Below are 26,201 nucleotides of genomic sequence, written 5' to 3' on the forward strand. Positions count from 1 at the left end.
TTCCTGTGTATCCCTACCGCAGCACCACCTCCCCAGCCCTGGACGCGGACTCCTGCTGCAAGGAGCCACTGGCCGACCCCCCACCCACGCGGCACAGCCTGCCCAGCACCCTTGCCAGCAGTCCCCGAGGCTCTGAGGAGTACTACTCCTTCCACGAGTCGGACCTGGACCTGCCCGAGATAGGCAGTGGCTCCATGTCCAGCCGAGAGATCGATGTGCTCATCTTCAAGAAGCTGACAGAGCTGTTCAGTGTACACCAGATCGACGAGCTGGCCAAGTGCACCTCAGACACTGTGTTCCTGGAGAAGACCAGTAAGATATCGGACCTTATCAGCAGCATCACCCAGGACTACCACCTGGATGAGCAGGACGCTGAGGGCCGCCTGGTACGCGGCATCATTCGCATCAGTACCCGAAAGAGCCGTGCCCGCCCGCAGACCACAGAGGGGCGCTCAACCAGGGTGGCTGCCTCTGCTGCCCCTGCCCCTGACAGTGGCCATGAGACCATGGTGGGCTCAGGGCTCAGCCAGGATGGTAGGTGGGGCCCCACAGGGCTGAGGGGCAGAGTAGACGAGGCTCTGGACAGGGAGGGTTGCACTGGGGTCTTTGGCCACTGTGGGTCCACCCTCAGCCGGTCCCAGCTCTTCCTCCTCCTTTTTCTCCACTCTTCCACATCCCCTAACAGGTTCTTTCTGTCCCCTGCTGCCACCTGCCAGAGTAGCTTTCAGCCCCAACCAGCTAGCCTAGTTAACAGGACCCAGGAACCCATGCGAATTTGGACCTCTGAGCTGGCCTGGCCTAACCAAAACCCCTATCCACCCACTCATCCCTGTACAGACGGACCGACACACACACACACACTCTCTCTCTCTCTCTCTCTCTCTCTCTCTCTCTCTCTCTCTTTTTTTTTTGTGTTTTTTTTTGCGTCTTTGTTTTAAACATCGTTTCCCTAGCCCAGCCCAGGGGTGAATGGCCCCTCTCTCAATGGGCTGGGGGCAGAAGTGGGGAATCGGGTTGAAAGGATGTGATAATGACCACTGCCCCTTCATGTTCCCTCCCTAGAACTCACAGTGCAGATCTCCCAGGAGACGACCGCAGATGCCATCGCCAGGAAGCTGAGGCCTTATGGAGCCCCAGGTTTGGTCCTGACATGAAAGTGTGGAGAGGAGAGGGGACTGCCCTAGCAGCCCCCCACCTGCCCCTCTCCCAGCTTCCTCCTGGGGTGGGTGAGGATGGGATCAGAAAGGGACGAGAAGCCTGAGCAGCCTTATACCCCATCCCAGTCCTGCAAACTGGCTTAAAGGTTCAGCTGGGAGAGATTCAGGGGGATGCCCCTGAACCAGAGGGGAGGAGGGCAGGTGCCCAGAACCTGCATCTAAACCCAGGTCACTGGAGAGGAAAGTGGAGGGCAGGTGAGGGGGGCCATCCATTGGTGCTGAGAAGGCACCATGTGTGGTTTCTACTGCTATCCTCTTGGCTTTTACAAGCCCCTGGGAGCAGGGTCATTACCCTTTAGAGAGCGAGACTGGGGTTCAGAGACGTCAAGAAACTGAGTGGATCACCCAGCCAGGATCAGACTGACCCAGGCTCGAGTCCCCCTCTGCTCCTTCTCAGCAGGTTTCTCCCTGCCTGAGGGACTTGCATGAGCCCCTCCCCATTTCTGAGCCTCTGTTTCCTGCTCTCTTTCCCCTCAGGATACCAAGCCAGCCACGACTCATCCTTCCAGGGCACCGACACAGACTCTTCAGGGGCACCCCTGCTCCAGGTCTACTGCTAACCCGCACTGGGCCCAGGGGCCGCAACCCCTTCTGAGAGAAGCACATTTACTTCATGAAGAGAGGGACCAGAACCCTCTTTGTGGGAGGGAGGCCATGAGCCCAGAAGCAGTGCCCACTCTGGCTCCTCCTGCCTTGGCTGACTGGTTCCTCAATCACATGCATTTCACCGGGCCATGGTGCCCACACCCCCCGGGTCCTCCGCTGGCCTGACCCCTGCCTGGGCCTGTTCCTTCCTGCCCACAGTCTTCAGGAAGCCTAGGTCATGGAAAGCAAAGACTGAGGGGTTAATTTCTGGAACTGAATCCTGACTCTGCCCCCATAACATGCTCCCCCTGTAACATTCACCCCGTAACCAATCATGCAAACCTCCCCCTCCCCAGGACAGCTGGGAGGGAAGGTAACAGCTAAAAGAAGCTTGTCTTAAATGGATTGGGTTTGGGGGCAGGCAGGGCCTCCGGGATTCTGTGGGCAGTGCCCAATCCATGTTACGTTCTGTTGAGCAGTTAGGTTCTCGGCTGATGTTCTACATGCTAACGTGACTATAGTACAAAACTTAATAGACATCTGTCTGCTCATCTTGGCTGTGATACTGTCCTTTCTGTCCCATTTGCCTGACTGCTGCCCGGAGCAGGAGACAGCATAGAGTGTCCAGCCTGGCTTAGTGTCGTGGGGTTGAGGTCAGAAGGCTAAACTGAGAGCAGTGATGCCCATCTCTCAGGCTCACGGTGAATTCTAGGAGATAGAGCCAGTCACAGTGTCTGTGCCTGAGAAGGGTTTACCAAGTGGTTTCTGTCATTGTTGAGAGGTCCTTCTAAGCAGGCCTGCCTGGACTCCCTCTGTTGCCCCAACTCACTGCCTGTAGGCTGGCCTGCTTCTGGCCATCCCTGCAGTTTCCCCAAATCCCTGAGCACGTGTCAGCCCACCCCACCTCAGACCTGCTGCTCCCTCCACCTCCCCCTGGTACGGACAGCACAGACAGCACTCAGGGTCACGGGTGTCTGCTCAGCACTCCCAGGAGTGGGGGTCATTCTTTTGCAGGTGCTGGCGCTCAGAGGTATCAAGGAATTTAGTGGGTCATGCAGCTAGTAACTGTGGCTCTATCCGGAAGCTGGCCTCTTGGCAGTTGTGCCCCCAAGCTGGCAAGGTGACCTGGTTGGGGTAGAAGGAGGCTCCCCCAATCTGGACATCAGAGCCCAGCTGGGTTCAGAAGGATCTTACTTGGCTACTCCTCACACACAGGGGTGTGTTTGTTCTCTCAGTGAGACCGGAGCAGGCCCCAGCAGCCCAGTCTCGACTGATGATAAGCTAGGTGTCCAGGATTCCTCACTGCCCCACTTCACCTGCAGTGCCCCCGCCCCCCGACCTTCTATTGCCCTCATGGGCACCCTTTGGAAAGTGACTGGACAAACTGTACTTGTCTGTTCAGTTTCCTACTGGACACACAGGACAGTCCCTTGTGGCCATGACCACAGGGCCCAGTACCAGTGATAAAACCGGCCCCTTTCCTTAGGCTCTGCTGTCTCTTCCAGGTCAAGGCCTCTGTGATTGAAAATGACCACAGGCCGGGAAGTCCCTGGTGGTCAGTGATTAGGATTCTGCATTTCTACTGCAGGGGGCATGAGTTCGATCCCTAGTCGGGGAACTAAGATCTCATATGCCATGCCACATGGCATGGCCAAAAAAAAAAAAAGGTAAAGAAAATGACCACGGGACTTCCCTGGTGGCGCAGTGGTTGAGAGTCCGCCTGCTAATGCAGGGGACATGGGTTCAAGCCCTGGTCGGGGAAGATCCCACATGCCACAGAGCAACTAAGCCCGCACACAACTACTGAAGCCTGCATTCCTAGAGCCTGTGCTCCGCAGTAAGAGAAGCCACCACAATGAGAAGCCCGTGCACAGCAATGAAGAGTAGCCCCCCACAACTAGAGAAAGCCCACGTGCAGCAACAAAGACCCAATGCATCCAATAAATAAAGAAAGAAAAGAAAAAATGACCACAGGGCACTGAAGCCCAGGGATATTGCTGGACAGAGTAGGAGAGTGATGCCACAGTCCTTCCATCTTAGCCCTGGCCCGAGAGCACAATTTTCCAAGCTTAGCCTTGGGAACTACTACTGGCATTCCCGGAAAAGAGGGTTTATAAGTTTGGTCAACAGACAAAGCCAAACACTGCATACCTTCTTTAAATCTTTTAATAAGCTATTCTGAAATGCCAAAAGGACAGACATGCTGTGTTCCAAAAATTCAGGGGTCACCCACGGCCCACAGAGCATAGCAACCTGGCCAAGCCAACCTAGACATTCTTGCTGTAACCATGACCTCTGTGGCACCCTGCGCTGTGACCTGTACTCTCCCACCAAAGGGTCAGCTCTGGGGCTGGATTTGGACAGAAGGGAACACCTCTCCAGCCCTGGCACTCCCTCAGTGGCTCACTCTGTGAAGCCCTAAAATCTGCAGAGGTCCAGGTCAGAGACACACAATAGGCTCCACTGGGCTTCACCCTGCCTTCCCGGCCAGATCCCCACCACACACTGAGCCAATCTGAGGCCTGGGCGGTTCCCCAGCCTTTGCTGCTCTCTGCCCCTGGGAAATAAGAGTGTAGTTTTACAAACACTTGCTCCAGGGCTAGACGACAGACCCATTGCTGTGGGAAATTGTCTTAGAGATGAAAATGGAATCAAGCTGGGCTGGTCTTAAACTTTGCTGAGTCATGGGCCCCTGTGAGAATCTGACATATGTTCTGGTCCCTTTGGCCACTTTTGCTCAGAATTACACACAGACTAAAAGCCTTGTGTGAATCCTCCATTTAAGTAATGAGAAACTGAGCCCCGGGGAGGGGCAAGGACTTGCCCTTGATCACATGGCAGAACCTGGGCTAGAAGACAAGCCCCCAGATCCCAGCAGCAGCCATAAGAGGCCTGTCCCCCAGGAAAAGGCCAGAGGAAAGAGAGGACACAGGTGGAATTGGGTAAATAGTTTTAATGTGTAACAGCAGGCCAAATGGGACAAGACACCCCCAAGGCCCCAGCCCTTTTCTCATGATGCCCTCACACCTGTGTGTGGGCCAGCCCCATGCCTGCCCCAGCCCTGAGGCCCACAAGTCCCAGGGAAGGGTGGGAAAGGAAGGTGGGTAGCTGGGAGTTCAGCCCCAAGAGTTCAGGGAGGCAAACACATGGGCTAGTTGAATTTGGCCTTGGAAAAATCCATCTCTGGATGCTGATCCATGAACCTGGGGAGGGAAAGTAGGAAGGTGAAACAGGCCATCCCTCTCCCCCAGATTAGTCCCTTTCTCTTAGCTCCCACATGAGGTCTAATCTCTTTAGAACGCTGAGCAACTTGGAGCCAGGCCAGGCAGGAGTGGGGCCCCAAGGACTCTCTCTAAGGCCCATTTGAGGACCTGAGGCTGAAAGCTGAGGTGCCAACACTGGCACCATTTTTCTGTCGGTGACAATGACCGCCTGTTACCCCTTCCTACCCTGAGGTGGCCTTGCCCTCAAGATGACCTCACCAAGTGATTAGGGGAGGCAAGCCAAGGCTATAAAGCCATAAACTTGGCTGGCTCATCCTGGAAGGGGCAGGGCAGCTCCTGTGTTCCGCTCCGTACACACTCGTCGCTGTCACCCAGGTCCAAGCCCCAGACACTTTCCCCAAACCCCCATCTCTCAGTTGCTCACTTCTTCAGAATCTCCTGTTTCTTCTGCTCATCTGAGGTGGGCAGCCCCATGGACTTCTGTCTCTGGTCGTACATCATCTTCTCCACCATGCTGCGGGTCTCACTGTCCAGGTCTGACAGCTGGGGAGCAGGCATTGACAGGGATGGGTGAAGTTCTGGGGCCACCTAGGCCCCTCACCTCCCAACCGAAGCTCCTCCAACCAGCCAGGGCTCACCTTGGAGTTCTCAGGATTGATCTTCTTGGTATTGATCTCGGGGTCACTAGACACCAAACGGCTCCACCACTCCATCTTGTTGATCTGAGAGGAAGAGGAGGACCACCGGGGGATGGGTGGTGGCTTGCTCTGTGCCCTGGGAACCACCACCCAACCCTTCCAGAACCAAACTCTCTCTCATCCACATCCTGCACTGGGGACCTGCGAAGGCCTGTACTGGGACCTAGGGTGCAAATGAACAAGACCTCTGCCCTCCCCAGTGGCTGGGGGAGACAGACACGGAGACGGTCACAAATCAGCATGATAACGGAAAGAATAAAGTACAGAGGGAGGACTTCCCTGGTGGCACAGTGGTTTAGTATCCGCCTGCCAATGCAGGGGACATGGGTTCGATCCCTGGTGCAGGAAGATCCACATGCCCCGGAGCAACTAAGCCCATGCACCACAACTACTGAAGCCCAGGCGCCTAGAGCCCGTGCTCCGCAACAAGAGAAGCCACCACAATGAGAAGCCCGTGCACCGCAATGAAGAGTAGCCCCCACTGGCCGCAACTAGAGAAGGCCCATGTGCAGCAACAAGGACCAAGCGCAGCCAAAAAATAAATAAATAAATAAAATTTATACCCAAAAAAAAGTACAGAGGGAGATATTCATCCAGCATGGAGGGAGAGGTCAGAGCAATACATGGATGGGCTAGGCCTTTAAGGACATGCAGTAAACCACATTAAAATGCAGGGAAGGGGGCTTCCCTGGTGGCACAGTGGTTGAGAGTCCGCCTGCCGATGCAGGGGACACGGGTTCGTGCCCCGGTCCGGGAAGATCCCACATGCTGCGGAGCGGCTGGGCCCGTGAGCCATGGCCGCTGAGCCTGCGCGTCCGGAGCCTGTGCTCCGCAACGGGAGAGGCCGCAACAGTGAGGCCCGCGTACCGCAAAAAAAAAAAAAAAAAAAAAAAAGCAGGGAAGGACATTCCAGGCGGGAGGAAACGCAAGTGCAAGGGCACAGAGGCAGCCAAGGCCAGTCAGGTAGGCTGGGTCAGGTGGTATGTGCCATGGATGCCTTCCTTGGACCCCTGGCACTTTACAGAGACCACATTCATGAGCAGCCACCTCTCCCTAAGTCACAACACAGGCCAGGAGGCGGGGCTTCTCGCACCTTCTCCAGATGTACCGTCACCACCTTGCCGTCCTCAATGAGCCACGAGCTCTCCTCCACCTTCACCTCGTTGTAAAGCTCCCCGTCCACGATCGCCGGCTGCCCCTTGAGCCCCACCCGGAGGCGCCTCCGCTGGATGTCCACCACCACGTCCTTCCCCTTCAGCCGGAAGTTCACGTGGAAGGGCACTGCCAGCTGCACGGGGCAGAAGCAGTCAGGAGAGGCCCCGGGCTGGCTCCCTCACCTCAGCCTCAGCCCCAGCCCCTGCACTCACATCCAGCTCCGACAGGGTCTGGGTCCAGCGGTAATTGGGCAGGTCCGCCCCATTGCCGAAATTGGGCTTCAGCTTCCCTTTGTCCTTCTCGTCCTCCTCCTCCTCAGCCTCCTCAGCCTCCTGCTCACAGTTGGGGTGCTCAGCTACTTACCTGACAGACCTAGACTGAACCCCACTGGGCCAGGCCCAGGGCTGGCACTGGGCATACAGCCACAGAACAGTACAGACCTGGTCCCTGCCCAGTCCACAGCCCACTAGGAGCCAGAGGTAAAACCTGTTCTGATCTCTGCCTGAGCTCAGATCGCTAGACCATGTGACAGCTGGGGGACGGTGACAGTCAGAGATGGACCCATGGGACCCACCCAGCTGGCAGTTCAAGCCAAAGGACTTAGGAAGAAAGCCCAGCACAGAACAGGTCATGAGGTGGCCATCAGTAGGGCTGTTCTAAAGTAAAACCAGGCTGACAAATGATCGACTTCTTTTTCCTGTGTCTCTAGGGTTGAGACCCTAGTCTCAGACCAGAACCTCTGCAAAGCCAAATGAGTGCCCCAAGGACTATCTGGGAAGCTGGACTCAAGTCAATGGGAGGAGCCCTGAGGGGAACAGTGTGTCAGAGTAATCCACCATGAAGGGCCAGGCTGGGCCCACGGACCCAAGCCCACCCAAATGGCGCCTGTACAGGCACTGCCCTCCCTGGCTCTTGGGCTTTCCTGCCAAGGCTTAAAACCAGTGGGTTTTGTTTTTTTATTTAACCCACTTTGGTCCAGTGTGGAATCTTGAAGTATGGGGAGGATTCCCAAAGCTAAGGAGGGATGGGGTGGGGAAGGGGAAGGCTTTCCAGAGAAATGGAAGGCTGAAGAGTCCCCGGAAGTCCCCAAGCCCCCGCTAGTCCTGAGCAGCCCCAGTCCATCTCACCTGCTTCCCTGGTGAGCCGAGACTGCCATTCTTGAGCTGGGCTTCATGATTTTCTGCATCCTTTTTCTGTGGCAAAGGGCAAAACATTTGGCAAGAGGGTACCCACTTCTAGTGCCAATGGGGATCAGGGGGGCAGGGGAGAGAAGCCCACTCCTACTTGGTCAATTTCCAGCTGCAGCCTCTCGGCCTCCTCATCAGTCAGTTCCTTGATCTGGGGCCCAGAGGTCTCTGACTTGGCCTCCTTGGCCAGCCTGGCTGCCCGCTCCGCTTTCTCCCGCCGCTCAGTCTCCTGCTGAGCTCTCTTCTCCCGCCTGGCCTTCTGTGCCAGCTGGTTGTGGTGGTTGAAGGTCTGTGTGATAAGCTGAGGAAGGAAGAGAAGGCAATGAGGCATCAGGGGACGGGACATGTCCCAAGACGTGAGGCTAGTCCTATCTCTATTTGCTGAGTGCCTGGGCAAGGCACTGCACTCAGAACCTCAGTTTCCACATCTACAAAATGGGATTTAATACACACCTATATCATTGAGTTGTAATAAGAATATCTGCAAAGAATCTGCTTCAATAAACAGCAACCACTTTAAAAAAAAACAAGGCAGTCCAGGGACTAAGACCCAACACTGAAGTTGGACAACCTGCATTCTAATCCAGGCTTTGTCACGCACTAGCTATTGTATTTTTGGCAAATTACTTAACCTGTTAAGAGCTTCAGATTCCTTATCAGCAAGGATGAGTCCCTACCTCACAGGGATGTTGTGCAGACCAAATGATAAGTGCTCTGAAAAGTCCTTCATTATGGATTGAAGCTGTTAGAAGCAGAACTCCAGCCTCAGCCCCTGTGAGAAGCTCTTCCCCAGCTCTCAGGCCAGAGAGACCTTTCTTGAGGGAAAAGGTAGTCTCCTCCTCTCCTCAGCCTGCAAGCTATCCATTTCAAATCCTACCTCTCCCATGAAACCTTCCCAGGATGCTTCCAACGCACATCCTGCTAGCTGGTCCTCCTGTTGCCCAAGAGCAACCCCAGTACTATTGCCACCTGTCTGGCTCTGTGGCCTTGAACAAGTAAACAACTTTGACACTTTCTAAGCCCCAGTTTCATCAGCTTTCATGACATGTGTCGCCTGGCTGAGGCTAACTCAGTGTCAGCTGGTGGAAGGTGGGGAGAAGCACCTTCTCTGCTATGAAAATACAATGGGAGAAGTGGTTCTACCTCATGTTTTACACCAGCAGCTCTCAGAGTGTGCTCCCCTGACCCACAGCAACAGCGTCACCCAGAATTTGTTAGAAATGCTAAATCTCAGGCCCCACTCTAGACCTACTGCATCAGAAATTCTGGGGATATGACCCAGCAATCTGTATTTTTAACAAGCCCTCCTGGCCAATTCTCGTGCATACGTGAGAGTCACACCTACATTTGAGATCCTGGTCTACTCCTACCTGTGTGACCCTGAGGTCATCTCTCTGTGCTTCTATCTTATTATTTCTAAAAGCAGTCTTACATAGCTATTCTTTGCCTATAGTGTCCTTGCCCCAATTCCCAGGTTGCCTGGCAAACTCCTACTCATCCTCCAGGACCAGCTCAAGTGTCTCTTGAATTTCACCTCTTCACCTTTGGCAGGCTCAGGAATTTAGCCAACTTAGGAAACCCAACTCTGTGTCAACCCACACACCTGAGGAGGCCTCACAGGGCACCCACCACATGATCAGCGGTCAACAAACCATCTTTCAAGAATCTCTGAGCCATAGCTGGAGGGAGAGAGGGATCTGCAAGAGCTGAGGGGAATCACGTGGGGCTCAGGGTCACTGGAGTCAGCCATGGGCTCCCAGATCTAGGGTTCTGCCAAATGCCCTGTGGCCTCTCATTCATTGAGGCCAGTTCCTCCTCTTACCCTCAAACCTCCAACCTCACGCCACACTGCAGTAGCTCCACACTCTTCAAGGTTAAACGGTACCAAAAGAACCCCCAAACCAAATGGGTTAACAAAATGAGGTGTGTGTAAGAAAGAAATGAGCCACCTAAAGGCCATTCTGCTTCAACAGAAGGGATCAGTCATGGCACAATTACGCCAGCAGAGGCTGTTCCACCACAAGGCCTTGGTCCCAAGTCCCTAATCAGGACCTTGAACTCAAGCCATCTGCCAATGAGTGGCCAAGGGGAGGCAGGAGTGGGGCCATCCCCTCTTCCAGCTCCAGTGAATCATGTTACGTCCCATTCCGTCCTGTTCTTTCCTAGCTCCTGGAGGTTAGATGAGGGCAGAGCTGAACCACCAGGCACAGTCAAGGCCAATCACAGCAGCCTCTGACCCCCTCCTCCCAGTCTCCTCCCACCAACTTTACCCAGGCCCAGCCCCAGGTAGAGATCCCTGGGAGCGCGTAGCCTACGCAGGAGTACCAACTGGCAGGCTGTCAGAGCCAAGCTTCTGTCACTGGACACATCTTTGAGAACCACAGATGAGCAGAGCGGGGAAGCGGTGAGGAGGGTTGGGCCAGTTCTAAAAGACAGCCCCAGACTGCTCAGTGGGCATACCTGAACACAGCGCTCCCTGACCTAGGCTGGGCGATAGGGGAGCAAAGGGTGGTTCCCACCAGCCTGGCCAGGAGACCCCAGAGGGAAATTTAAGCTAAACCCAAAGGCATGAGGTCCTGAACCTGACCACAGGGCAGGGGGACACATCTGAGGGAGAAGACACACTCCTGTTCTAGAACTTCATATAAATGGGATCATTCAATATGTGCTCTTATCTGTCTTCCTTTAAAAGGCTGAGTAATATTAAGTGTATATATGACATTTTGTTTATTCATCCATCAATGAACACTTGGGTTGCTTCCACTTCTTGGCTATCATGAGCAGTGTTGCTATGGGTGTACAAATCTCTCTTCAAGACCCTGCTCTCAATTTTGGGGGGTATACACCCAGAAGTGGGATTGCTGGATCATGTGATAGTTCTATTTTTATTTTTATTTATTTATTTTTTTTGCTGTACGTGGGCCTCTCACTGCTGTGGCCTCTCCCACCGCGGAGCACAGGCTCCGGACACGCAGGCCCAGCAGCCATGGCCCACGGGCCCAGCTGCTCTGCAGCATGCGGGATCCTCCCGGACCGGGGCACGAACCCGCGTCCCCTGCATCGGCAGGCAGACTCTCAACCAGTGCGCCACCAGGGAAGCCCTATTTTTAATTTTTTGAGGAACCGCCATACAGTTTTCCACAGCAGCTGCACCATTTTACATTCCCACCAACAGTGCACCAGAGTTCCAATTTCTCCACATCCTTGCCAACACTTGGTGTCTTCTGGGATTTTGATAGAAGCCATCCTAATGGGTGTGAGGTGCCAACATCTCATTGTGATTTTGACTTGACTTTCTCTAATGATTAGTGATGTTGAGCATCTTTTATAATAAAAAGTTTTTAAACAGCTATGATAATTCACTTTTACCAGCAATGTCTGAAGAGTACCCTTTTTCCACATCCCTGTAAGCAATTTTTAAAAAAATATTTTTGTCAGTTTGACCAGAAAAAAAAGGGCATCTCACTGTTTCTTTCTCCTACATTTCCTTGATTACTACTGAATTTAAGCATCTTTTCACATGTTCTTCATGGAACTGCCCATTTTTCTGTTTATCCTTTTCTTGTCAATTTACAAGAGTACCTGCATATTAAGTTGCCTATTAAATTTTATGTCCTCTGCAATGCATCTTTTCCAGATCTATTGTTTTTCAACTGACTTCATATGTCATTACGTCTCTTTTGCCACACATGTGTTCTATGTTTGAAGAAGCAAACAGCTACCTTTTATTCTGTAGTTTCCAGGTTTCTATCCTTGCAAGGTCTCCTCCACACAAGGTTATACATAGTTTCCCAGCTTTCCTTACTAAGCTCTTCTTGATCTGCAATTTATTTTTAGATATGAGTAAAACAGATGGTACAGTATGGTACACGTTTTGCTTTTTTACCAGTAGCCAGTTGTAGCAGCATGAATTATTAAATCGTCCTTTGCCTACTGAACTGAATTACCTACCTTATTGGACACATCTTAAATCCTCATACGTGCTAGACTTTTTCTGGATTCTCTATTCTGCTTCACTAGTCCATTCTTCTCTTCCTATGTCAATAACATACTGATTAGATCATTATGGCTTTATCCAAATCCATAATGCCTAGCCCCAAAGCTATAAAAACTAAAAGTATTTTTGTATTTCTCTAAGTTTGTAGCATGAAGGTATTTACAGTGGGAGTCATATCTCCCACTTGGTATAAATATTGATACACATTTCTCTGTAGAAATATTAATATCTCATTACATGATGCTGCTCCGACCCGTGGACTGGGGTACTGTACGTAATGTACAGTATATGCACTGTACTGCCTCCTAAAATCCAATGAATTCTAAATCCCAAAACACATCTGGCCCCAAGAGGTCCAAAAAAAGGGTCTGTGAACTTGTATCCTCATGTGCCAGGCACACTATATGACCTCTTTTTATCCTTAAAACAGCCCAGTGAGGGAAAGATTATCCCCTCTTCCAGGGAAGAAAAACGAGGCTCAGAAAGTGATTCACCCAACACCACACAGCTGTCAAGCAGGAAGAGGGGGAGACCAGGATTCATTCACATCTGCCTATAGCTCCAGAGAACATGTTCTTAACCAACGCACTTGGAAACGATGCATCTGGTGGCCCGGTGCACAGTAGGTCCCCAATACAAAGAAGTTACTGGTGTTACAAATGGAGACCAGGCAGGAAGGCTAGACAGATTTCTACCTGCCTTAGAGTCAGACCAACCTCCTGGGAAAGAGCTGACTCTAAGGGAAACAAGAGCCAAGGAGCATAACGAGGTCTAAGAGGGACCAGCAGACATCCAATACACAGCAGTGACACCATCATCCCGTGACACCTGAGACACCACTTCTCAATATTATTCATCTCTCTCCCTTCTGCCTGCTATCTTACTCATCCTTCACACCTCAGGCACCTCTTTCTCATCAAGTCTTCCTTGAGCCCCCAACCTAGGTTAGTCCCCATTTTATGCTCTCAGGACTTCCGCCCTAACACCCATCACTTCTTCATTGTCTTTTTTTGGGGGGGGGCGGTTTGTAAGGGGGCTACACTGTGAGATCCATGAAAACAAAGACCATTGTCTGTATTCACCTCTATAATCCTGAAGCCTCTGTCATAGTAGCTAACACAGGCAAAGTGTTAAGTGCTCAATAAACATTAGTTTACAAATGAATGAATGCAGATATTACAAGGTCCTGGCCCACAGAAAAATGGGAGGTGCTAGTGCTAATACAGAAAGAGTATTTGAGCCACAAAGGGTCCTACAGGTCAGTGAGTCCACCTTCTTCCATTTTACAGATGTGAAGATTAAAAGGACCAGAGAATTGGTGGGAAATCAACCAGGCCACACAGCTAGACCAAGAACCCAGGACTCCTACTCTAGGCCAAAGTGTCTATAACAGAGTAGCCTCAGACCATCAAGACACATTATCAAGCATTTCAGCTTGTTAGAACCCTGAAGCCACAGAAAGCAGTTTGCAAAATATCTCCTTCTTGTTATTATGTCTCTTAAATCTAAGTGAAAACAAATATCAAGGTTATAAAAATCACGGTTCAGTGAGGTGACATCATTTACCAATCTTCAAAAACATAATCACAGCCTAAGGAATCAGAACCCATACCACAAAACACAATTCTCAGGAATCACCTCACACCAGTCAGGATGGCCATCATCAGAAAGTCTACAAATAATAAATGCTGGAGAGGGTGTGGAGAAAAGGGAACCCTCCTACACTGCTGGTGGAAATGTAAATTGATACAGCCACTATGGAGAACAGTATGGAGGTTCCTTAAAAAACTAAAAATAGAGCTACCATATGATCCTACAATCCCACTCCTGGGCATATATCCAAAGAAAAACATGGTCTTCAAGGATACATGCACCCCAATGTTCACTGCAGAACTGTTTACAATAGCCAAGACATGGAAGCAAGCTAAATGTCCATCAACAGATGAATGAATAAAGAAGATGTCGTGTACACACACACACACACACACACACACACACACACACACACACAGGAATATTACTCAGCCATAAAAAAGAATGAAATAATGCCATTTGCAACACCATGAATGGACCTAGAGATTATCACACTAAGTGAAGTTAGTTAGAGAAAGATAAATATCATATGATATCACTCATATGTGGAATCTTAAAAAGTGATACAAATGAACTTATTTACAAAACAGAAATAGACTCACGGACACAGAAAATAAACTTATGGTCACCAAAGGGGAAAGGGGAAAAGGGATAATCCAGGAGTTTGGCATTAACACATACACACCGCTGTATATAAAACAGATAAAAAACAAGGACCTGGGGCTTCCCTGGTGGCGCAGTGGTTGAGAGGCCGCCTGCCGATGTAGGAGACACGGGTTCGTGCCCCGGTCGGGGAAGATCCCACATGCCACAGAGCGGCTGGGCTCGTCATTTATCTAAATTGTGGTTTATTAGCCAGTACTTCCCCTCTATTCTAACCCCTCTATTCTTAACTTAGTCTTGGCCCTCTGCTTTCCCAGCTCTTTACAAAGTCATATTTCACACTTTCTCTGAAGCATTCCTCCAATTAATATGTGGTTTAATTCTTCTCTGACTAATGTTACCCATGGAATTTTTCTTTAAGATTCTTATTTCTATATATATCTGTATGTGTGTGTGTGTGTGTGTGTGTGTGTATACATATATATATATATCTGACTCACTTTTCTGTACACCTGAAACTAACACAAGATTGTAAATCAACTATTTCAATTTAAAAAAACAATTTTTTTAAGCCCTGCAATTCTCAAATCCTTGAACTTTTGCTTACAGCATCTGGGAAGACTGGGATAGCCGGCTTTGAGTTTTCCTATAACTCTGTCTTCTAAGCTCAATTTCTAACATTTGCCTACTCTCATCTCCCAGCTAGGTAATTAGATAAAACCTCAATGGAAAAGGAACCAAAAAGCATGGTGTCAGGGGCAGAAGGCAGTTTTACAACAGACTCTGGCTCCAATCCTGGGTCTCCCATAATTCAGCTCAAATATTTGGACAACCCTGGCTCTCCCATAACTCAGACCAATTTCCTCACTTGTAAATGGGGATAGTAACATCTGCCCCTCTCAAACTTCTAGAGGACCAAGGGGATAGGGCAGATAAAGCACTTGGCAAGGAGAGGGGCTTCAATAAATGACAGCTTGCTTCCCTTCCCCGACTCTTTGCCCTTGGCACTTTACTTCTGCTATAGGTTATTATTATGCCAAAGGAAGGCCAAGTAAGCTCTTCTTCTGGAGAAACAGAGCTGCCCAAGGGACACTGGTCCCCAACACTCACCTTCTCTGCCATCCCCTCTTCTCCTCCAACGAAAAAGTCTGTTTTGCGTCGAAGGAAGCTGAAGAAAGTGTTCACGAGCTGAAAGAAGACAAACACCAAAGCTGTAGAGATGCCATATTGGGAGTCCCTCACCTACACAGAAGCTAACTTCCTTAGTCTAGAAGGGAACTTGGGACTGGACTGTTTCACCCCGAGCCTCCCAAATGAGAAAACAGGCCCTGACTTAGTCACTTCTGCCAGGAAGCCTAGCCTAACCTTACCTAGATCACCTGAAAGGCAGATTTCTCATTTCTTGTGTGCATGTGTATATGTGTTCCACACTTTTTGTGGTGCTAGAAGCAGCCTGAGGATATTGGACACTCCTCTGCATCCAGGGCTTGAAACACCTGGGATCCAGCTTTCCTCTCCACAAAATAAAAAGCCCATCCAGAGTGGCACTGGCTGAGTTACTAGGGCAGAGCTAGAAGGAGGGGAACAAATGAAGCCACTTCAAAGAAGGTTAAAGGGGCTTCCCTGGTGGCGCAGTGGTTGAGAGTCTACCTGCCAATGCAGGGGACACAGGTTCGTGCCCCGGTCCGGGAGAATCCCACATGCCACGGAGCGGCTGGGCCCGTGAGCCATGGCCGCTGGGCCTGCATGTCCGGAGCCTGTGCTCCGCAATGGGAGAGGCCACAGCAGTGAGAGGCCCGCGTACCGCAAAAAAAAAAAGAAGGTTAAGACCAACTAACTCTGGCTGGGGTATCAGTGTAGCCAAGTCATTTAAGAGCATTGGTCTGGGTATCAGACTGATATACATTAGCTCTGTGGCCTTGGGAAAGTTTCTTAACTCCATAAAACAGAAACAGCAGCAGGACCTATTTCTAGGGATATAGGTGAGGATCCTCTGTGAGGACCAAAGGAGGTAATGGAGGTGAGGCCCTTAGCAGTGTCTCGCCCAGAGCAAGAGACCCTCTGCGGGAGAGTGAACTCCTCACAAGCAGGCACTGTGAACCATGACTTTGTCTACATCCCCAATGCCTAGCACCAGATCTGACTCAGAGTACATGCTCAATAAAATTTTTGCTGAATGAAAAGACCTAGTAGTGACCTAAGATTAGCACATATAACTAAGCCCTTTTTTCTTTTTTCTTTTTTTTTTTTTGGAGGAGAAGCCAATGTAATGGCTAGTCTTTACTGGAAAGAAGAAACTTTACATCACATTCTGAGTGAGTTAGTGCAGGGGTCAGTGAGCCAGCTGGTGGGGCACCAGCTTGTAATGGGTTCCACAGCTAGGGCATCGCTGGGCCTCGCCTTTATGCAGCCAGAACCAGATGACAGCACTGTTGTCTCCTTCACAGATGCAGCCCACTATCCGCTTACTGGTGAAGGAGGGGACTAAATTAGGGTCTTCCTTGGTACCTGAGGCTGCCTTTGGGGCAAGCATATTGTACGGGTCTAGTCCCTGCGTGCGGCCAGCATGACCTCCCTCTCCAGCCCAGTGGCCTGCTTATCATCAGTAGGAACACCACCTCCAGACGCCATAGAGCAGCACACCACGGAGACTCCACTGGGACCGGGGGCCCACAGGGCCTGCACGGCCAGTGCTCCAGCTCCGCGCAGTAACCTTGAAGCCATCAAGCCAGCTAAGCCCTTTTATTTGCCCAAGTGAGTGGTTCTAAATCTGATGCTAGAATTTATCTCAATGGTTTCAATTCCTGCTTCTAGACACTTTTTCAATTCACTCAAAAACGAACTCACTCCCAAATCCAACTGTGTCAACAATTTAGGGGGGTGGGGGATGGGAGCCTTTCACATCTCCAAATTAATAGCACTCTTCCCACCTCAAAGGGCTTAGGAGTCCTTGGTCACCACAGGCACCTAAATGAGAGAATGGGAATGGAAAGCTCCATGAAAACTTGTCCCCAGAGAGACACAGAATCAGAAATGGTCTGTGGAAAGCACACACTGGCCTAAGGATTCTGGTCCCCTCTAGGTCAGGATCCTTTTGGATATCTTGGGCAAGTTCCTTCAGTTTCTTTATAGAAAGACTGATTTTGATAGGCTTTTCTACCTTTTGAACTTTCCATGGTTCAAATAAACCAATTCTAGAATCTCGACTAGTTGGTTTCTATCCTTCATACACTACGTGTTACTGGGTCTGGTCACTACGCATGAATTATGTTCTTGCACACATCAATCACTCAACAGATATTTGTTGAATGTTCAAGCCTGATTACTCAGAAGTCCTCACTGTCCTTCACTTCAAGACACTACTCTCCTACAAATTCACACTACTCTCCTACAAATTCAGGAAATAAGGATTCGTAGCTCTGTCTCAAAGAAAGAAACTGAGGCCTGGAGGCGTGGAACGGTCTCAAGTAGATAGGTGGTGTAGAACAACTGTGAACACAGGTCTCCTATTCCCTCATTCAAGCCCTAAAAAGACCACGTGTTAACATCACCACCCCACCCCCACCCCCACACACCGCACACATTCTTCCGCTCGTTCCAAATCTTGGTATATGCAAATCTCAATGTCTAGAATAGTTCATCCTAAAGGATGCTCTTCGGGAGCGGCCAGAAGAAAAGAAACGGGGCCAGAAGTATGTGGGAGAAAAAGGGTGGGGGGCGGGGAGAGATCCCAAGACTCTGGGTCTTTTCCAGGGGCGGGTGCAGGGACGCCGGAGCTGCTAAGACAGGAACTACTGAGGGGCCCCGGGGTCCCATGACTGATACGAATGCAAAACTTGAGGCAAGGAGGCCAGGCCGGAAGCTGGAGTGCAGTAAGAATGTGGGGGGGGATCCCAAAGCTCGCGAGGCCCAGCGGCGTATCTCGGCCCTCGAAGGCAGAGAAAGGCGGAGAGAGCATGGCTGGGGCATCCCGGGTGGGCCAGGCCGAGCCAACGCCGCACGGGCCGTTACCTCCTGCACGCCGCCCTCGTGCTGCTGCGCCATGGCCAGCAACATGCCGTCGAACCGATCCTCCTCCTGCTCTCCGCCCATCGTGCCAGCCGCTAGCCACGCTCCGAAATCTGAGCTCCGCACAAGCGTCCCGCGCTCTCCGGTCCTTAGGGTCGCGTCCGGCCCTACTGCTCTAGTCCTCGGCCTTCCGCAGCGGAGCCGGAAACACGCACACGCCCCGCCGCCCAGGCCCGCCTGCTAGCTCTCTCTTCCCGCCTCTCTTCCGGCCTGCAGCCATTGACCGCGCGGCAAACAGCCCGCTTCGCCGGCCATTGGTCAACTTGCTAAGCCAATCAAAGAGCTCGTCAGTGAAGCTGTGGGCGGAGACGAGGGCCCCGGAGTTTGGTGTGAGTTGCTATGGTCACCAGACGCTTTTTATGGAGCCTTCCAGAAAGCCCTGGGCCCAACTCCGGTGGGACTGGAAGCTAAAGAGGCACGAACTTTGTTCCTATAGGAATGACCTCCCAGCTTGTAGAACAGTGAAACGGAAAGTGTTCTTAGTCATCTCTTCTAACCCTTCAATGAGTCAATTGAGGCCCAGAAAGGAGAGGGACCTGCCCAAATGACAGCCCACCTCCGTCATCATCACATACTCCATACAAATTTGAAGGGTCCCCGAGCTTACAAGGGCTCTGTGCTTGGATTAATGCTCATCTGCTGAAGTCCTGAAATTTTTTTTTTTTTTGGCCCCGAGGCATGCGGGATCTAGTTCCCTGGCCAGGGATCCAACTCCTGCCCCCTGTAGTGGAAGCGTGGAGTCTTAACCGCTGGACTGCCAGGGAAGTCCTCTTAAATTCTTAATAATTTTTGAACAAGAGACTCCACATTGTCATTTTAAACTGGTCCCTGCAAATTATGTGATGAGTGCTTTATTCAACTTTCACTTCAATTAATGTGCGAGACGGGTCCCAGCCATCTAAGGCCAACCACTTTACTTTTGTATTGAATTTCATGATCTTAGTCTTTTCAGGGATTCTACTCTTATTATCCTTTTCTAAATCTCCTGCATCACAATCTTCTTCTGGATTATCCCTTTCAACTTATAAACGCAATTCAATGTCACTTTTTTTTTTTAAATAAATTTATTTATGATTTACTTTTGGCTGCGTTGGGTCTTCGTTGCTGCGTGTGGGCTTTCTCTAGTTGTGGCGCGTGGGGGCTACTCTTCGTTGAGGTGTGTGTGCTTCTCATTGCAGTGGCTTCTATTGTTGCAGAGCATGGGCTCTAGGTGCGCGGGCTTCAGTAGTTGCGGCGCACAGGCTCAGTAGTTGTGGTGCACGGGCTTAATTGCTCCACGGCATGTGGAATCTTCCTGGACGAGGGCTCAAACCTGTGTCCCCTGCATTGGCATGTGGATTCTTAACCGCTGCGCCACCAGGGAAGCCCGTCACTTCTTTTTTTTACTATTCTATGACCCCACCTTCTCCTCCTACCACCCCAATTTTCAGTTCTCTTTCGCAGCAAAATTTGAAAAGATTGCTTGTTTCTCCACTTCCTCACCTTCCATCTCTTCTTTATTTACTCTAATTAGTCTTTTTTTAATACTCTGACCAAGGTTACAATGACCTACTTATTGCCAAAGCCAGTGGACCACTATTGCTTTACTTGACTTACCTGCATTTGACACAGTTGACCCCTTCTTCTGGAAATAATTTTCTTTTTCCTTAGGCTTCTGTTATGGACGGAACTGTATTCCCCCCAAATTCCTATGTTGAAACCTTAACTCCCAGTGTGACTGCTTTTGGAGATAGGGCTATTTAAAGAGGTAATGAAGGTTAAGGGAGTTCGTAAGGGTGGGGCCCTAATCCAATATAACTAGTGTCCTTACGAGAAGAGGAAGAGACCCCAGGGACTCATAAGCAAGCAGAGAAAAGGCCATATGAGGCAGCTAACAGCAAGCCAAAGAGAAAAGCCTCAGGAGAAAGCAAACCTGCCAACACCTTGATCTTGGACTTCCAGCCCTGAGAACTGTAAGAAAATTAATTTCTGTTGTTTATCACTTAGTCTGTAATAGTCTATTATGGCAGCCCTAGCACACTCATAGAGCTTCCATGTCACCACACTTACCTGATTTTCTTCCCACCTCACTAACCCTCTTTCTCAGTATCCTGACTTACTCAGATTTATAACTGTTGGGGGCTGTGTACTTTATCCCCTCCTCTTTTCCTCTATCTATACTTTCTCTGTAGGTGATCTCTTTTTTTTTTTTTTTTTTTTTTTAATTTGGCTGCATCGGGTCTTAGTGCTAAGATCCCTTAGTACACGGGATCTTTGTTGAGGCATGCAGGATCTTTCACTGTGGCGCGCAGGCTCTTCTTTGTGGTGCGCAGGCTTCTCTCTAGTTGTGGCATGTGTGCTCAGTAGTTGCAGCACACAGGCTTAGTTGCCCGCAGCATTGTAGGTGATCTCATGATGCCTCTGGCCCAGACCTCTCGTGAGCTCCTGGAGAGCCCCACTTGGGTCGATTAACAGATATCTCAGAACTCACATGGCTGGTGATGGATGGTGGTGACGGTTGCACAACAATGTAAATGTACTTAATGCCACTGAACTATAGACCTAAAAATGGTTAAAGTGCTAAGTGTAATGTTACGTATATTTTAACACAATAAAAAATTTATAACTTTATGAGACAATCTGAAGTTTGAATTCTTAATAGATATTCTATTATATTCAAGAATTATTTTTATTTTAAAAAACCAACATGGCCAACACTGATGCTCCCACACACACACAAATTCCTCCCAAAGTCTTCCCCATTGAGCTAAATGGCCCCCTCAAGCACCAATTTGCAAAAGCCCAAACCTCCACTCATCTACGCATTTGGACGAGCCAAAATCTGACCTCATCCAATCCATTAGTAAGTCCTGTTAGCTCTCCCTCCAAAATATATCTTGATTCTGTCTCCTCACCTTGCTGTGTGAAGCAAGATGCTGTTACTACTCCAGTCTAAACTAGCATCATCTCTTGCTTGACATCTACTCTGACAGCTTCCTCTCTGGTCTCCTTACATCCTTTCTTGTCACTTTGTAGTCCATCCTCCACCCAGCAGCCAGAGCAATTGCTCTTAAGGATAAGCCAGGCTTTGTTATTCCCTTGCTTAAAATTAGCCCTACTGCCATTGCATTCAGGATAAATTCCAAGCTCCCAACCATGGCCTCCGAGGAGCAGCAACATCACGGCCCTGCCCACCTCACCAGTCTCATCTTGTCCCACACTCGCCTTCACACACCAGGCTCCCTCCTCACTGGCCGCTTTCACTTCCTCAAATGCCCTGTCCTAGTTCCTAGGCCTTTACCAGCAACTCCTTTTCACCCATCAAGTCTCAACCCAAATGCCACTTCCTCTGTGAGGTCTTTACTGACCTTGATATACAGATTAAGTCTCCATCTCCATGATTTTTGCTTTCAAAGTACCTTGTGCTCATCCTGTGTAATTACTTACCACAATTGAAATATACAGTTAAGAAATGTTGGTTCTAGGGACTTCCCTGGTGGTCCAACGGCTAAGACTCCGTGCTCCCAATGCAGGGGGCCCAGGTTCGATCCCTGGTTAGGGAACTAGATCCTACATGCATGCCACAACTAAGAGTTCACATGCCGCAACTAAGACCCGGCGCAGCCAAATAAATAAATAAATATTTTTTAAAAGAAAGAAAGAAATTTTGGTTCTATATCCATCCCCTTTCCCTGGAATATAAACTTCAAGAAAGGTAGAAACTGTCTGATTCATCCGAGCATTCAGCTCAGAGCCTCAAATGTAGAACCTCAATAAATATTTGGGGAATGAATAAACGGTCTGTGCCTGTTACTGTTGACTCGCATTATATAACTTTTCAATAAATATTGGTCAAATTTATTTTACAAATTGGTAAAATTTATTGGTAAAATTTAAGTGCCCAGTACTGTACCAAACACTTTATAAACATTATTTGACTTAACATAATGCTCCTATGTTGTTATCCCCACTTAGGGGAGGAGGAAACAGGGCCAGAGAAATGAAGTCATGTGCCCAAGGCCACACAGCTGAAAGGGTAGAGCCAGGATTCAAACCCACGCAGCCTGACTCCAGAGCCCACACACTTACCCACTTCTTATCTCAGAGTTCTGCCTCCCTGAATTGGCATTCTGATTTTATAAATCAGACCCAGGTGCTTGTTTGATGTGACTCCCCGCTGAGAGACCTAGGCCTGATCTTGAGCCCTGGTAAATTCACTGAAATAATAAACGTTGCCCAGGAAGGCCTCTTGGTGATAAGTCAGCCTCCCCTAGTCTGACCCCATCTATATTTGAACACCATCAACAGCAGGTAAGTGCGTGATTACACCACCATGTGCTAAGTGCTCTATTGCGGGGGTGAACCCGATGACCTGGGAACTCAGGGAGCGAGAAAATTGTTCTGCCAAAGAGGTGGAGAGAGAAAAACTGTGAAGCCTGTGCTAGACCATAAAGGGTGACCAGGAACTTACCAAACAGACAGGGTAACAGAAAGACATCCCAGGCATAGGGGACAGCTTGGAGGCACAAAGTTGCATGACGTGTTCAGAGTATGAAAAGGCATCTAGTCCTGACTCTGCCTCCCAGTTCCAGTCCTTAACCCAGGCCCTCTGCTGCCCAGGGTTTCCCAGCTGCATCCTCAAGTAGTCAGGCCTCTGTACAGAACAAGAGCATACGTGTGCACCATGGTCATAGGATTGCAAAGCACTTTCACCCACATTGCCTTGCGGGGCGCCCTTTAATTTACAGATGATGCCCAGCCCAATGCCTGACACTGGGCAGTAGGTGCTCAGTAAGTGTCACTGTTTAGAATGATGATGGTTGTTGTCCCTGTTTGAATAGTAACACCTTCGTCCCATTGTCACATGACGATTAAATGAGATAATTATTGGGAAAGCACTTTGTAAACCATAGAGTGCTGTACAGATGAGAGGGTGTTGTCATGACCTTTTCCTCCAGAAAGCCTTCCAAATTCAAGCTACTCAGCCCCATGGCTCCACTGTAGGGTTCCCGCCCCCCACCGACGCTCCCCTGTTAGAGCTACTGGGAGCAGGGCTGCCTCTCCCTCCTCAGAATGGGGCCTCCTCAGGGCTGGCCTGTGTCTCCCCATCACACTGAAGGCCCCCAAGAGCCAGGCTTATCTCCTCTATCAGACTAGGGTCTCTGGGACCTGGCCTGTGCCACCCCATTAGGTCTGGGGTTCCTAGAGCTGTGTCTTCCTCTTGAGACTGGGGACTCCTGAGGGTTGACCTGTGTCTCTCCCTTCAGATAGAGGGCAACTGATGGACCATCTTCCCCCGAGAGGCCTCCTACCCCTCTGAGTGAATGGCCCCAGTCAGCCTCCAGGCTGTGGAGATCCCAGCTGAGGCCTTTCCTCACCCTCCAGGGCCTCCAGGGCCTCCAGGGCTGACCCTGGCCTTCAGGCCACACACAGGGCTCAGAAAACACAGTTCCTCACAGTGCAAAAAAACGCAAGACTTAAAACCCGGGGGGCCCAACTTCCAGCCCAGCTTTTCCATGACCCCCAGTGAGGGTTCTCCTCCGTCCTCTGGGTCTCCTCTTCCTCATCTTCTTCCTCAACCTCTTCCTCTAGGAAACAAGGGTGAAAGCATCAACAATAACAATAACAATTGTCCTCTTTTACAGAGCACTTGCTGTGCCGGGCACTTTGTGTTCTCACAACACCTAAGAAACGCATTATTAGAAGCAGGTTTGCTGTGAAACTAATGAAGCTCAAATTCCAGGACCTTTTGCATTTGCATGGGCCCTTCCAAGGCAGCAATGTCTTCTTAGGTCCCAGCAATGTCTTCTTGGGGTCAAATACATGTATATTGTTTTCTTTTTAATTTGCAAAAAATAAAAAATTTAAACTACGACTGGTCAAGATCTCACTGTTTTTTCCCACTCTATCCTTCTTCCCAATATAAATTATTCCCAAGGCACCTGGAAGTATGCGGGTGGTGGAGGAGAAACAGGGATTTGTATATGGAGCAAGAAGCAAATCTGTGCAAAATTCTTTCGATCATTCATCACTAAGTTGTCATTTCATCTTGACACCAACTCTAAAAGGAAGTTCCCTCCTATAAGGAATAGGCAGCAGATGCAATTATAAATGTTCCATGCACGTTTTTCTTTTCCAATAGGCATTACACAATGTAGAATTTATAAAAATTCTGATTACAAACCTACAAGCAGTACTACAGGTAGCAAATACTGGGTTGGCCAAAAAGTTCATTTGGGTTTTTCTATAAGATGTTACAGAAAAACCCAGATGAACTTTTTGGCCAACCCAATACATCTATGTGTGAAAGGGCATGTTTTACATCTCCTTACTATCAAGAATAAAACTTAAAGAGAATTAACCTTGCGAGAGGAAAGACAGAATCATCTCTCTATTCTCACTGTAGAAATTTATTTTTAAAAATCATTGACAGCTCTACCTCCTTCTCTTCCTTCCTCTTCCTGAAAATGTCCATCCTAAAACTACTGGGTAGAAAGGAACAAGGTAAAAGCACACACCAGTGAAAGAGGGCACCACGGTGGCCTCAGCAGGGGCAGAAGGGTGTCCTCAAAGAGCAGTGACCTGGCATAGAGGGACCGGCCCAGCAGGGTGAAGGAGTCCATGAGTGGGAGGGGGCAACCTGACCCAAGGTATCTGAGCCCAAGTGGGGAGAGGAAGCCATCTTACAGCAGAGAGGGTTGTGGCAGAGACGGCAGATTGGTTACAAATGGAGGCTTGATCCAATAAGTAAATAAGTTAAAAATAATGAAAACCAGATTTCTCAATGTCAGAGAAGAGAGGTATAATATAGAAAGGGCGAAAACTAGAATGAATCCCATTATAGTGGATTAATATTACAGATAATAGTATGAACTCATGTTTTTCAGTATGTATAAATAAACATAGGTATAAATGTGTGTGTGTGTGTGTGTGTGTGTGTGTGTGTGTGTGTGTGTGTACATTCCCTAACTCTGGGAGGGCTGGGAAGCAGTGGCACCCTAATAGCAATTAATAGATCTTCGTTTCTAAATATGATTCTGGTACCCAGATCACGGTGGAGGTTTTTTTGTTTTGGGGTTTTTTTTTTGCGGTACGCGGGCCTCTCACTGTTGTGGCCACTCCCGTTGTGGAGCACAGGCTCCGGACGCGCAGGCTCAGCGGCCATGGCTCACGGGCCCAGCCACTCCGCGGCATGTGGGATCTTCCCGGACCGGGGCACAAACCCGTGTCCCCTGCATCGGCAGGCGGACTCTCAACCACTGCGCCACCAGGGAAGCCCCCAGATCATGGTTTTTAAATACTATTCTCTACTAAAAGATTAAATCAGAGCTACGCGTAGTACTAGTTGCTTCCAGGGGCTGGAAAAGTGATATCTTCATATACTAGGAAACAAAGGATGTTCAAAGAGTAATGGGGGCATGTCAAAAGGACATAGACTCCAGCTTGAAGGGGATCCCATTGGCCAAGTCTGTAACAATCTGAGCATCAAACTAAATAACGATAGTAACGACTACAAGCCACTGAATAAAATAGGAGACCATGAATTCATAGTTAAATACAAACACACACAAGTATATTCAATGTATGAAGAGGAATGTTTACATAGTTTCAAAGTACCTCCTCAAGAAATACTGATTCAGGGACTTCCTTGGCCAGGTCCAGTGGCCAAGACTCCTCGCTCCCAATGCAGGGGGCCCAGGTTCGATCCCTGGTCAGGGAACTAGATCCCACATGCTGCAACTAAACATCCTGCATGCCTCAAGGAAGATCCCGCATGAGCGGCAACAAAGATCCTGCGTACCACAACTAAGACCCAGTGCAGCCAAATACGTAAATAAATATATATATTAAAATAAGAAAGAAATACTGATTCATTAAAAAGGGGGAAAGAGAAA

General features: G+C 49.5%; 2 protein-coding genes and 1 pseudogene across 2 annotated transcripts in view; 1 reads left to right on the plus strand and 2 right to left on the minus strand.

The window, feature by feature from the left end:
• The window catches only part of KDF1 (keratinocyte differentiation factor 1), a 2,360-nt gene extending 583 nt beyond the window's left edge, over nucleotides 1–1,777 (plus strand). The window contains exons 2-4 of the mRNA XM_007459100.1: nucleotides 1–534; nucleotides 1,063–1,137; nucleotides 1,695–1,777. Coding sequence (XP_007459162.1) covers nucleotides 1–534; nucleotides 1,063–1,137; nucleotides 1,695–1,777 — 692 coding nt within the window. The remainder of the gene's footprint in view (nucleotides 535–1,062; nucleotides 1,138–1,694) is intronic.
• A 2,963-nt stretch (nucleotides 1,778–4,740) lies between these two features.
• NUDC (nuclear distribution C, dynein complex regulator) lies at nucleotides 4,741–18,476 on the minus strand. Its single transcript, XM_007459101.1, has 9 exons — nucleotides 18,271–18,476; nucleotides 15,370–15,447; nucleotides 8,164–8,367; nucleotides 8,007–8,072; nucleotides 7,092–7,211; nucleotides 6,818–7,012; nucleotides 5,665–5,748; nucleotides 5,451–5,569; nucleotides 4,741–5,005 (listed from the first exon to the last, which is right to left on the minus strand). Exons 1-9 carry the CDS (start codon nucleotides 18,349–18,351, stop codon nucleotides 4,954–4,956), a joined length of 999 nt encoding a protein of 332 aa, XP_007459163.1. The 5' UTR covers nucleotides 18,352–18,476; the 3' UTR covers nucleotides 4,741–4,953.
• On the minus strand, nucleotides 16,592–16,983 carry LOC103084148 (cytochrome c oxidase subunit 5B, mitochondrial pseudogene; annotated as a pseudogene).
• Nucleotides 18,477–26,201: the final 7,725 nt, after the last annotated feature.

Source organism: Lipotes vexillifer, unplaced genomic scaffold, assembly GCF_000442215.2.
Source record: "Lipotes vexillifer unplaced genomic scaffold, Lipotes_vexillifer_v1.1 scaffold496, whole genome shotgun sequence".
NCBI classification, from domain to species: Eukaryota; Metazoa; Chordata; class Mammalia; order Artiodactyla; family Lipotidae; genus Lipotes; species Lipotes vexillifer.